Here is a 13,957-nt window from a genome sequence, read left to right as displayed (position 1 = left end):
GTGCCCCAGGGGAGCCGCCAACACAGTCCCAAACTCAAGCCACCACAGGGTGTGTGCTGCCAGACTGGTTCTGTCTGCCACCCTCCAATCCCAGCTGCAGACCTACCCGGCTGAGCTCATCCCGACAGCACGGAGCCTGGAGCTTCCCTTCGCCAGCCCCGAGCCCCAGTATCCATCCCATCCGCTCCTCGGACCCCCTGTGCGGAGGGAATCACGCCCACCCCACCTCTCACCTTATTCAAGAGCGTCAGTTTGATCTCTTTGTGAGCGCTGAAGCCCCCTTGCTGAGACTGGGGGGCTGAGGGCTGCTGGGTCTGGAGGAGCTGCTGCGATTTGCTCCCCTGGGTGGGCTTGGCTGATTTCAGAAGCTGAGCGGGCACATCCCGTTTCCGCTTCTCCTCTTTAGCGCTATCTTCTTTTTTTGACTTTCCTGTTGAAACCAGAGAGCAGATGTAGTGACTTGCGACCGATTCCTTTCGCCTGCCCTCCCTTTGGAGGGCAGGGCAAGAGGATGCTGCTCCAGGGACTAAAAAAGCCCACACCAGTTAGCATAGCACATGGCCCCAAGGTTAAAAGATTCAGGAAACCAGAATTTCCACAGAGAGGACGCTTAACATAAAAGAGAAAGAACAAAAGGCTCTTGCTGCCAACTCCATTACGGTCTAAAAGAACAGAGGAAGAGCAATGTGATGCTGGAGTTGTCCAGAAGATTCAGCATCACCTTGCAAGGGTGAAAGAGAACAAGGTAAGAGAGGAGGCATCAGGCAGAACTCCCAGGCAGGAAAAGGCATCTTTACAGCCAGAGACACATGGATGGAAGGATGTGAATGTGTATTTGCTCCACAGCCTCCCTTCTCCATGGTCTCACCCTCCTCAGGCAAAGCCTCTGAGCTCCCCTAGTCTATGTCAGCCACAAGTGTCTGCCTCTGCTCAACAATTTTCGTGGAGCCCATAATACCACCAAGCAAGCTGTATGCAGATCTCTGCTCCCCCCTTCTTTTCCCAGGACCCCATGGAGAAGAAAATACCAAACCAGGTACCTCTACCTTTCTTCTGCTGCGCTGGGGTTGGTGATCGTGAGCTGGCTGAGGAAACAGGACTGGCCAAGTCCGCGTACATGTCTTCGGAGTCGGCGCTGCGTACAGAGCTGCTGCTAGAGGAGGCACTAGAGACAGAAGAAACGCTGCTCACGCTCAGGGACCTGGAAAGAGCCAACAGCCCGTTACAGTCACGAATGCAACAAGAACCAGGCAGCGATGAGACAGACACCTTTGTTTCAATTCCCCTGCATGGCTGGGATGTCAGAAAGCTGCTAAGGCAGGCAATAACCAGGAAGAGACAAAGGTCGTGTCTCCGGGAGTGCAGACGATATGAAAAATCGCAAACATGTTAGATGCAAGTCTAGAAAGTACTGTTTATTTATAAACAGGATTAAGGCAACATGTAAACAGGTCACTGTTTCCCCAGGTAAACAAAAAGTGAAAGCAGGATACGCACTATCAGGTCAGTGTTATGGCTCAGGTCAAGGGTTCCCAGGCAATGTTTTTGTTGTTTGGCACACATTTATTCATGGAGGCTTTAAAAGCCGTGGAGTCCTCCTGCCCACAGCTCCTGCCCAGCTCCCCAGGGTACAGGAGAGCCCAGCTGCCTGTTTTGAGGATGCACATACTGTCACGACTGATAATGACAGGGAAGATGCCTATAAGATGGCTATCTTCTAATAGTGCCTATAAGATGGCTATCTTCTAATGGATTCACAACATTAAAAATGTCAGACTATCATTATATTAAGGAAGAGTTTCTACATAGAAATGTATCAGACAAAAATACAGAGCTATGCATCAGACTTCCCTTCAGGGGCACACCATCACCGCAGCTTTGCTATACTGAAACGGCTCCAAAAATCCCAGCTAGCTGGGAGCCGGCTGGCATCGCAGCCACTGCCATGCGGGACCAAGCGTACGCTAACTACATGAATATTTAGGCAGCCTCTCCAGCAGGTTCTGCAGGCCACACCAACTTTTGCGCTCCAGCGACTGCTCTGCCAGCAACGTCCGAGCTCACTTGCTGGACGCTGGCTTGCGTGCGACTGAATGGGCTCTGGCAGCTGCAGCGCAGACAAGCCCTGGAACAAGCTGCAAAGTTGCTACCCCCTGGTATCCTGACAGAGATGAGTTCTGAGAGGCCTCATCGACTGCTGCAATGGTGACTGGATGAGCCAGAAACTCCTTCTCCAGGAAAGCTCCAGGCTACAAGAATCATAGAATCATTAAGGTTGGAAAAGACCTCTAAGATCATCGAGTCCAACTGTCAACCCCACACCCCCATGCCCACTAAACCATGTCCCTAAGCGCCTCATCTACACGTCTTTTAAATACCTCCAGGGATGGTGACTCAACCACTTCCCTGGGCAGCCCGTTCCAAGGCCTGACCACTCTTTCAGTAAAGAAGTTTTTCCTAATGTCCAGTCTAAACCTCCCTTGGCACAACTTGAGGCCATTTCCTCTCGTCCTATCGCTGGTTACTTGGGAGAAGAGACCAACCCCCACCTCGCTAAAACCTCCTTTCAGGTAGTTGTAGAGCGCGATGAGGTCTCCCCTCAGCCTCCTCTTCTCCAGGCTAAACAACCCCAGTTCCCTCAGCTGCTCCTCATCAGACTTGTGCTCCAGGCCCTTCACCAGCTTCGTTGCCCTTCTCTGGACACGCTCCAGCACCTCAATGTCCTTCTTGTAGGGAGGGGCCCAAAACTGAACACAGGATTCGAGGTGCGGCCCCACCAGTGCCGAGTACAGGGGCACGATCCCCTCCCTACTCCTGCTGGCCACACTATTTCTGATACAGGCCAGGATGCCATTGGCCATGTTGTGACAGCAAATCTGGTTTGGGCACAAACTATTTCCTGCATTTCCTCCTTTTCCACACACCTGTAAAAGCAGCAAGCACAGCCCCGGTGCCGCACAAGCAACACCTGCATTAAGTTTTCCCCATCTTCTCCTCTCAAGCTCTGTACCTGCACGGCAGTGCAGAGCCAGCGTGCCCAAGTGCTCTCTGAACCTCTTGCATCACCCCTGCCTGATCTGATGAATGTGACAAGCATGTAGTAAACAAGTTTGTATTTCCGTAAAATAATGCGGATGTTGAACCTTGGAGTTTCACGGAGTTCAGATATGTGAATTACCGCTGGTCAGAGCCAAGTCCTACTTAATCCACTAGTTTTACACTATTGGTCTACTTTTAAATCTGTATCACAGGGAAGTGTCGTGTTTCAAGGCTGCTTGTGAGGTTTCATGGATTCTTGTGTGCGAACAGATGCAGAAAAACAGAATGAAGGACTTGAAAGAGGTTTATTTCATGACTCTCTACTGGAGGGAGTTAGCTGTTTACAAATCCCACAGACTAACAGCCATTAAACTATTCACTTGGGGCTAAACACAAAGGGAACTGGCCATGCAACTTTACCAGCAAAGTAAAAATATCGTTACCTGGGCCTTTTAGGTATTTTCTGACTTACCTCTCCTGACAGGCCAAGCATCTTCCCTAAGGACATTCCGTAACCAGAGGTAGTAGAGGTTTAGAAGAGCAAAGCTCCATAGCCTGAAACTGCTACCTTGTAAATAAATTAGGATGTGGGATCACCCTGGCCATAAGGAGATGCTTTGGTCATAATAATTAAGGTAAAAATGGGCAGTTTGGCACCCATGACAGATTATTTCCTTGAATAAGCCACAAGCACACTACCAACGTTATACTACTGTCACGATTCAGGACTCAGGATTTGTAACACCACACAAAGAAACAATCTTGTTTCACCTCCTAGTTACCTACAGCTTCTGATACTTGAAGCTAGAGAGAGTTTTGGCTGCAAGAAACCTCAACAGTTAAGAATAGTTATAATCTCCTCCTACTTCAACAAAGGTTAAGGGTCAAGGCCATACCTGGATTTCCTGGACCCAGACGGGGAGTGGGAGACAGAGGCAGACGATGATCTGGAATGAGATCTGGAGAGAGACCGAGACAAGGACCTAGATCGGGAACTGGAACCACTGTAGCTGCTGGCACTGCCACTGATGCTGCCGCTGATAGTCCGCCTGCAAGACAGCAAACGACATCCTCACCTCGCTGCGCTCTGCCGTGAAACGGGGTTAGAAGAAACTGTTTAGGGACGGTTTGAGCATGATGCTGTTGTCCTGTATTGTATGCAAGATTGGCGCTTTGCAAATGTAATTGTTTCAGATGTTCTTCTCAACCTTGCATTCCCAGTCCTGAGGAAGCATCTGTTTTCTGAACAGTAGATGTTTTATGCAAGACTGAATAATGCTAATGAAAGCCAGGCAAAGAATGAGCTAAAGCACCTTAATCCTGTACTGATACCAGGAGCAAATGCTTCCTACAAAGAAAAATTGCTAACTACATAACACAGTGGGACTACTTTGTATTTCAGGCTATACAAATAATCATACACATTTTTTGTGACTAACACACCAGTACTAACATAAATAGAGCTGTTTTGTCATTTGCACAGAAGGCAGAGTGTAGGGCAGTGGGGTTTGTGTGGGGAAAAAAAGCAAACCCCAAGACTGGAATAAAGAGTAAGGGAAGGTGGCTAAAGACATCCAAGATTATTAGTAACTAGTTAAAGTAAGTGAAACGGAAACTAGAACTGACAGAGTTTCTAGGGAAAAGAAACCGTCATGATCAGTTTTCACCTATGGAGACATAACTGCTCAGCCCAGGCCTTTTCTTCCCAGCTACTGGGAAGAAACAGGAGATGTAATCCCATGCAAAATTAAGAATTGACTCAGGATGCTTCTGAAAACCTGAACGGAAAACAGACTTACAGCCATCTTCAAAACACACTGACAAGAAGCATCATGGAATGATCCAAGAAAACCATATATGCCTTACTGCAGGCATAAAACATTCTCAGTCTCCTTGTGTGCTCATAAACCAGACATTTCTAGTAAATACATTTCTTACGCACCAAATTACTGCTTCCGTAGACTAGACACATAGGTACTGTACTGCTATTTCAAAACTTCTAATGTAAGAAGGATGCACGATGAGTTTCAGCTGTGCTTAGCTGACTCCGTGTCTCTCCAAGAACAGGTAATGCTACCTGCATTTATCCTGTAATATTTTTAAATACAGTACAATGGATTAAGCCTGATAAACATATTTAAATACAGACAAGTGCTCCTTGTTGGAAAACCATCAGAAGCCTCTCTCACTTCAAATGCAAAGGGAGGAGAAAAAGGCAACAAAAGCAGTTAGAGGACAGACAGAACAAGTCACTTGAAACATTCCAACTAGTCACACAGGATGAAGCCAGGAAGAGAAAGCAGAGCAGGGGAGCCAGCAAGTTGTGTACTGGGGACAGCGAAAGTAGTGGCATTTTTCCTCCTCTTCTTCAGCAGTACTGCTGGATGCTGACAAACCAGCTCCTGGGACCACAGAGAAATACTCCCTGCACACTGGCACATGTTTAGCGTAAACAGGGTCCAAACCCCTCACCACAAACCTCGACCCTCCAACACGTCAGAGCTGCTCTCTGGACCAAACACACCTCTGCTTTCTTGCTGTGCAGTCTCCGCAACCAGTGGCTCTCAAATATGCTTTTTTTTGCACTGCAGACCCTGCCTTTTGACACGCTTCACGTATTCCACCTACTTCATCCCCCAACCAGCCTTCAGAGGCAGGAGCCACTTGCTGTGGCAAGATACTAGCATTCACCCCCAACTCCGTCCCTCTCTTCCCGTTTCCTTCCTGCCCCAGGAAACAGATTTCTCCTTTAATACTGGAGAGCTCTTGTAGTTGGTACTGCTGAGAAAAACCCAGGATTTGCTCTATCTTCAGGAGATCAAGCCTCACTCCACCCCACAGTTTTCCTACCTCCTGGGTGGAGTCCTTGTCTGACGTTCCTTCCTTCTTGCCTCTCGATTATCCCCTGGTTTGGCTGGCTCCGGTGCAGCTGTGGTAATTTTAGTGAGTGGCTGAGGGACTGGAAGGGCAGCTAGTTTCTTCACAGATTTTTCACTACAAAAATGAAAATTTTCATGTGCTTGATCAAACTCGGTAGATACAGAACACAGACATTCTCAAAAGCAATGAAATGCATTCATGTTTGTTGTTGACTAAATATTACATAGATATGATTACTGTAGCTATTGACACATGGCTATTTCACCAAAACACTCTCAAACAATACAGATTCCCCTAAAGGGATCTGTTTCCCATGTTCTAAATCAAGTCACCTTTTCAGAGACAAGTTACTATACAACAGGCAATTTTGGAGTCATTTGACTTGTAAATTAACTAATGAAGTAAACTGTGTGGAATCGCTGTTTCTTATCCATTTGATTCTGTGCACTTTTATCCACAACACATACACCTACTTAAAATCTGCCAGTCAGGCTTCCGAATCAAACGCACGCAGTTTACACAAAAATGCTCTTTTTCACTCCATCACACGGATTAGCAGGGTGCAAAAGAGCCCGTGTGTGCAAATGTCCCTTGGACCCATCCCTTGGCTCGCGTTACCCTGCAGAACACGTGACGGGTAACACCATCACGGAGCACCGCTATGCAACGTTTCTGTGATTTTATCGAGCACCCACTACGCGAGACAGGAATCGCTTTGGCTCTTCAGTGCTGCTCACTTCTGGGCTCAGAGCCCTTCAACCTCTGCTCTAATAGCTGGTTACTGCTCAACATCCCCAGCACTGACGTCACGCCTACTATTAACTGGGGAGGAGGCGGCTGTCTGCATACAGAAATAGAGACTGTTAATTCCTCCTCTTGTGCTTAAGAATATCTGTATTCATCCCCTGCAGAACAGAGGATTAACTGCATGCAATGTTACGCAGCGAAAACATGCTAGTGCTAAGTGCTGGCCGGTGTCGTGTGTTACCAAACCAGCACTGCAATGTGCACTAGAAGGGTGTAAAGACATCGCTGCAGGCGGAAAGGGCGTCCTTAAAGGGCTGAACCCTCTGAGTTGAGAAGGGGTGGGGCGGGGGGGGAAGCAGGTCAATAAGGTACAAGAAGTGTGGCAAAGGGGATTGTCCCATGTTATGGAGAATTCAGGGGGATTCCCATGGGGTAATTTATTTGCAGGTCACCTTAAAAGAGGTGACATCACTACGGTGTTGTGCCACCCTCCAACGTATCCATCATTTACTATGTATTACAGCAGTTTGTGAAATAGCAACTTAAGCATTTGAAAGAGCAGGAACACCAGCATAATCTGCCAAAACAGTTTCATAGCTATAATACTGTTTTGATTTGTTTCCAATGTTAAAAGTAGATGAGGCTGAAACATTTCTTTATTCTAAGGCCATGCATTAACTAAAGCCACAGTAGAGGAATGAATGAAACTTTCTTATAGCTCCTGCATAAACACATCTGCACATACAGAATGTTTAAATAGTAAATCATGCATGTGTTTAAACACTCATGTATACATGATGGGGGCCTCGATGTGGCGCTTAGGGACATGGTTTAGTGGTGGACTTGGTAGTGTTAGGTTAATGCTTGGACTCAATCTTAAGGATCTTTTCCAACCTAAATGATTCTATGATTCTATATAATACTTAAGGATACCTGTACAGTTTAACTTGGATTTAATAAATGAAAGTGTCATCATTTAATTAAATACGCAAAGCTAAGCACTCTTCTATGCAGGTCGTATTTTGCATCTTCCACTTCTTCCTTAAACTGTCAACCAGGTCAGAAGGGTCTGACTCAGGAATTAGGCTACTGTTTGGAGCCTCTTCTGCACTGCGTTATCAAAACAGAGATGAAGCCTTACCCTTTACCAGCGGGTGGTAATAACTCCCCTTTAGCCTTTGCAAGTGGCTTGTGTGGAGACGGTGTTGGAGAAGGAGACGGTGAAGATGAGAAGGACCGTGATCTAGAAAGGAAGGACACATCACTCAGCTCAGCCTCTGGGACTGCAGAAGGCTTTCAGTGCATTTAGCCACCACTCCCTCCTTCGGCTAGTGACCACATCCCAGGAACTAGTCCCCGTGGGTCTGAGGTTATCCTAGTTTTATGTTTGGACTCTGCTCAACAAAACCAACTTCTGTGACCAGACCAGTGGCAGACATAGAAAACAAAGGGAAAAAGTAGGGTCGGCTGCAAGAGAGGCACTCTCTCAGGTATTCCACACCAACACCTGTGGCTTTCTCCATACTCTCTGTATTCTCTCCTTAGGGAGAGCATGTCTACAGGGAAGTAAGTAGGATTTTGACTTGCAAGTTCAGCACGGTTTGTTTCAAGCTGCTTTATATAACTCCTAGTGCAGCCCACAATCCTTTAAACAGCAGCAAAAAAAAAGATCTTGGGAGAAAGACACAAAAAATATATCTAACTGGAGATCTGTAATTTCTGGAACACAAGGAGAAAAATCAAGCAGAGTATATCAAAGCCAACAGATCAAAGGGCAAGAGCTGTTTCCTAAGATCAGGACTGACCAAAGAGGCAAGCCACTTACACAGCACACCAGATGCTGGCGTTCAAGTGAGTCACCGCACTGCCAAAACTGGAAGTACCCTTGTTGCAGCCTAGTACTTCAGAAAGCCAGACACCTTGGTAACTTGCTTTCTGAAGAACAGTTAGGCACTCGGGTGTTCCTCACTCTCCTACCTTCAGAGAGAGGCACGCTAATCGAAGTGTGTCACCTCTGCCTGGCATTGTCCTGCAAGGAACAGAGCCTGAAATGGGGTGGGTGAGGGAAGGTCAGCCTGGTCCCCAGAAACACACAGGTGCTTGCGTTGAGGTAACTCCCGCCCTGAGCCTTTCCTAGGAGAAACCACGTCTCCAAAAGCGACACTGTGCACTCCCATCAACTGTGTGATCCACTCTGGGTATCTGTGTGACTTCAGCTCTGAAGAGGTGCCTATCTAGGGAGCCAGTTCTCCTACTATGCATATTCCAGACTTGGGAAACTGTCTGCAGGGGCAAGGAAGTGGCAGAGTAATAAATATGCCTCTGTTTAATCAGCATGGGACACTGAATTGCTACTTTGAAGTGTCAGGACTATCACAAGACACAACTGCTTTAATAAAGAAATGTGATTTGCCTCTTTAAATAGAAATTCCAGTGCAATAGAAAAGAGATGCCAGCAACTTCTTCCAATCATAAAATGCAAATGACAGAAACATTAATCTCAGCCAGGCTCGTACAACCGCTCAGCTACCACAGGCATGGGAAACAGCCCAGCCACAACAGCACAGTACTCGTGGGTGGGAGTACTGGGGAGAGGAGGGGCTGACATATCTGCTTCATTCAACAACCAAACCTGCAGGCTGTCTTGCAGCCTATCGTATTTCCCTCACTCAGGAAAGTGGTTTGAATGTTTTATTTCAAGAGTTGGCTATTTGCTTTGAAGTAGCAGCAAAAGTAGCTCTTAGCAAGTGTTTGGAAAACAGTGCACCATTACTTTCAAATCCAAGGAGCCATTACCTGGACCTGCTGCCTGAGAAAGAGCTGTGTCTTGAAGAGCGACTAGAGTAAGAGCTGTAAGATGATGATCTGGAACGAGATCGCGAGGAACCTGAACCAGAATAGGTGGATGAACGAGAAGAGGACCTGAAAGAAAAGTATTGAAATTCAGCGCCTCTCAAGAAGTCTTCTGAGACCAAGGTCTTGTTTCCAGTACCCTCTTTCCAAGTTCTCTAACGCCACTCCAAAAATTCCCTGCCGTCTCCTCGGTGGTCTGCCAGGACTACAGCCTCTCCTCGGTCCCCCCTTTTCTTTTAGAGAGGATCCCATTGTTGCCACCCCCTTTGCGCCCTTGAATAAGCCTCCCCTCCTTTAGGTAATGACTTTCCATCCCTGTTTGAGAACTCCTTCCACACAATTTTACGCCTTTTCACCAGACAATCCCCGGATAGGTTGGGCCACACAGGTATGAGAAAACAGAAAAACCTCAGGTGCAGTGATCCCAGCAAGAAAAGCTATCTACTTCAGGAGGTCTTTGGTTTTTAGATCTGTATCTTCAATTCAGCGTGTTCCTCATTCCTCTCTGATACTTTTTCCCACTCTTTTTTTTTTAGCTTCAAGTTCAAGCATTTAAAGAAAATGGATCCAGCTTATGCCTCAACTCTCCTAGATGCAGGGCGCTTCTTTCTGAGAAGTGTTTTTCACCTCGCATCCATTGGTTTCCGAGGGCCACTGCAGCCCTCTAGGGCTCTGTCAAGCCTCCACAACCCCAGTTTTTCCCCAGTAGCATCAGCATGCTCTTCCTGGAGTGGGCTCACCTCATCCCTCCAGCACTCCTGGAGTGAAGAGGCTCCAATTCTTACAGCTTCCAGCTCCTCCTGCTCCTATTAAGATCAGTTTTCATCTAGGTGAGCTACTAATCATCTGGACTGCTTCCAAGTCTAATTTCCCTGAAGAGTGGCTTTTCCAAGGACCTGTCTTTTCTTTGTCTTCAACAGATCACATCATAGCACCCACAGTTATGTGTCCCCTTTAGATTCCATCTCACCAAATATACGCCAGTGTCCATAGCTGTTACTGAGCTGCAAGGCCTGAACTGCTTTCACAAACATCTCAACGTCTTCCACCGACAAGAAAGAGTCATGCCACATTCCCTGACAAACTAACAAGGCTCGGATGTGACACACTTCACTCACCTTGAAGAGCCAGAAGCAGATGCTGAAGAAGCAGAGGTTTTTCGGCGCCTACGTGCACGGCTGGGAGAGACAGAGACACCGAGTTTCTTTTTGGGGGACTTGGATCGGCGCCAGGGGTCCTTCCATTCATCTGCTCTCTTTGACTGAGTGGTGGTAATTGTGGTTGCCTCCTTCTCCTTCTTTGGTGGCTCAGGCTGACGGCTGGAAAACAGAGGAGTTAAGTAGCTGGGACTTTTTTATATAGTAAGACTAATAGAAACACAGGGCCAGGAAAAGATCTCAGAAATTCATCCTTCATACCAGTACTAGTTCTTAACCTCCACTGCGGGATATTCAGCATTATTTTGGGATGATGAAGTATTAGAACAGCTATGATTTTGTAAATCAGTGACTGCAAGCCCATCAAAACAGCAGTAGCTGCAAGTTTTGTGAACTACTTTGTTGCACTGACCAAGTTGATTTAACTTTGGCTTTTGGCCTCCAAGGAGCGGACACAAGCACATGTGAGAGGGAAGGGAATGGGTAACCTGGTTCTTCCCAAGCCCATGCCAAGTAGCTAGAGCTGGAGCAACCCAAACCTGTAGGCAGTCCCCAGTGCAATGAAAACACTAAACAGAGCTAGACTGAGGACAGTCTTTGGGTGTGCATCTGAAACGCCGTCTCGATACAGCAAACTGCTGGAAACAACCAGCAGAAGCTAAGAGAAGAGATTCAGCCTGAATTACTCTCCTACAGTTTCCTTATCAGAACATCACGTGGGACTGTGTCACAAGCCCTTACCACAGCCAAGACACATTGATCTGTTTTTACCCTTACAAAGGGGACGGTTACCTCATCAGCTGAGCATAAAGCAGTTCATAATGGCTGTTTTATCACCATATTATCCTCTAGGTGCTTATAAACACCATCGAACATGTGCCCTCCTGTTGTTGATAACCATGAAGATGTGACGAGTCAGGCTAGATATCCTCCATCTCCTCCCTACCTTTTTAAGGGCTCTACTTGCATTTCCCCTTTTTCTTTGGTTCTCTGGGCTTCCCTTCTCCTCTACAACCCTCTGAAAATAATTCAGGGCTAACTTTTCAGCATCTGCACCAGATAGTTCCTTAAGTACTCCAGGATTAATTTCTTCAGACCTAGACTTTATTACCTCTCTTATCTATGGATGATTTAACTTGGGATTTTTCCTCGCCCTTACTCTAACCTGCACACGACTGTTCAATTACGTACTTATAATCTTCTCCCTTGGGTTTTAGGCAAAGTTTGTGCTTGTTTAAAGGTTTATGAAGTCTGTTGCACTCATCAAATTACCAGTACAATGATGCGTTTATCCCTTTTCTCAAAATAACGAACCCTCTCACTCTGAAAATTTGGGGGAGGAAAGACACCTTCCATTGCTGGGTTCAGCCAGTACCACCCCATTAGTCACACGACTGAAGCAACCACTCCCCACGCAACTTCCTCTACCTTTTGAGATAAAAAAAGTAACCTCCAAGTTTTCTAATAATTCTATGGACTGCGTTTCTTGCCACAACACTTCTTCAACAGACAACAGGATAATTAAAGCTGTTCGTTCACAGCTTGTTCTGCCCTTTGAAGGCTTCACTAGTCACTCAGAAGTCTCATCTCCTCCTTGCCTGGCAGTATTAAAACACAGTCTCAACACAGTTAAAACTCCTATGGCCTCTCACCTCCTCCCCGACTCCAGAACTTGTATACGCTGACTTTAAAGTTTCCCTATTTGTGCTGATATAACTACAGCAATTTTACAATTTGTCCCACATCTATCTCGGTATATACAGAATTTTATGGGAGGAGAAACTCTTCTTTCACATTCACCTCTCCCACAAATCTCATTCCAGCTTCAGAAGAGGACGCTTACGTATTAGCACACAAAATTGCTGACTGTAAGAGTGTCCCAAGCAGGATTATGGCTCAGCATTATTCACCAGCATCTTCATTGAACATCATCACCCTTTCCAGTGTGCTCTAACATACGCTATTTAACACAACACATGTCATTTGCAATGGGTTGGTCTAGTTTTCCACATTATAGCCACAACTATATCTGAGTATCTAATCATGGAGGAAGACCATGACTCTAAACATGGGGTTGAGATAGACTGGACCTATTATTTACACTCTGATAACACCAAATAGTCATAGTCGGGGTCAAGCTCTCATTCCAGCAGATGTCGTACAAACTCATTTTGAAGCCATCTTGACCTCTGGAGTATCTTCAAAGCAACTAAGTGAAAAGCAGGAAGAAAAAGAAGGTCAGGAACAGCCTTCACACCTTGCATCCAGCAGCAGGCTAAACAGCAGCAGAAAGGAGGAGAACACCATGCGAGGATGTTCGGGAATAACGCTAGACTACATCCCGCTCTGATGTCCCTTCCTGGGGGACCGCAGTCTGCATGCTTTGGGAGATGCAGGGGGAATATTGTGCTGGCGCAGGCGGGCAGAGAGGCAGTATCCATTTCAAGACCTGGATAAAGCCTGCGGAGAAGCTTTTCACTGCAGTGTCCGACAAACGTGAAAGCCAACAACTAATGAATGACCTTGCCCAGGCTCAACTCTCTCTTGCAATAGTTTTCAGAAAGAAAAGTCTCCTACCGAATTTATTCTCTGTCTCTCTCTCAAAAAAACAACTTGCCCACATTCACATCCAACAGCAGCACATCCCGGGAGCTGGACCTCAGCTCCGATCCCACGTGGGAACAACTTACGCTGAACTCCACAACTTTGGCGCAAGCTTGGAGCAAAGATGACTATGAAAGCAAATCTCATTACTTGCACCTATTACCTGGTTTGATGCAATTCTCTCTCGATGAAGTCACTTTCTGGAGGAAAGGTTTTTTCCCCAGGAAAACCACAACAGAAAGCCTCATTTCTGGATATGCTTTGGCTTTTTGACTCAGCAGTAAATATGCTATCATACTATAGCCAAGAAAGAAAGATGATGCTCGTGTCAGGACATTTTCAAAGTCTTTCCTCAAGAGTTACCTGCGTGCCCAACATATAGCATCACCAAATAAACTTGTTCAACTTAATACGAGGGACTGGTATCTGATGCCACTTGGCTCGTCTTCTCCAGTGGAATTCAGGAGTCAGAATTGAAAGTAAGCTGGAGCAACTGCCAAGATCCTCACCATCTGCCTTAGACTAACATCTCAATTACAGCCTGTACGAGTTTCACCAAAGAGACTATTAGAGGCTAGTAGCCCACGAAACAGTCGGCGTTTCAATCAAATTTACTCCCGCATACTGATACCGTGCAGTTGCTGGGATGAAAGCGGAGGAAGCCGTAAGGGTCGCAG

The 13,957-nt window shown here is 46.5% G+C and overlaps 1 protein-coding gene across 1 annotated transcript in view; it reads right to left on the bottom strand.

Annotated features, from left to right (window-relative positions):
• The window catches only part of ZC3H18 (zinc finger CCCH-type containing 18), a 41,098-nt gene that overhangs the window by 5,944 nt on the left and 21,197 nt on the right, over nt 1-13,957 (bottom strand). The window contains exons 8-14 of the mRNA XM_009587370.1: nt 10,638-10,838; nt 9,463-9,588; nt 7,808-7,909; nt 5,890-6,033; nt 4,023-4,088; nt 1,041-1,201; nt 234-430 (exon numbers count right to left, since the gene is read on the bottom strand). Coding sequence (XP_009585665.1) covers nt 234-430; nt 1,041-1,201; nt 4,023-4,088; nt 5,890-6,033; nt 7,808-7,909; nt 9,463-9,588; nt 10,638-10,838 — 997 coding nt within the window. The remainder of the gene's footprint in view (nt 1-233; nt 431-1,040; nt 1,202-4,022; nt 4,089-5,889; nt 6,034-7,807; nt 7,910-9,462; nt 9,589-10,637; nt 10,839-13,957) is intronic.

The sequence above is a fragment of the Fulmarus glacialis genome, unplaced genomic scaffold (genome assembly GCF_000690835.1).
Source record: "Fulmarus glacialis isolate BGI_N327 unplaced genomic scaffold, ASM69083v1 scaffold4951, whole genome shotgun sequence".
Taxonomy (NCBI): domain Eukaryota; kingdom Metazoa; phylum Chordata; class Aves; order Procellariiformes; family Procellariidae; genus Fulmarus; species Fulmarus glacialis.
The sequence above is the reverse complement of the archived record's forward strand: the minus strand, read 5'-3'. Positions and strand labels throughout refer to the sequence as shown.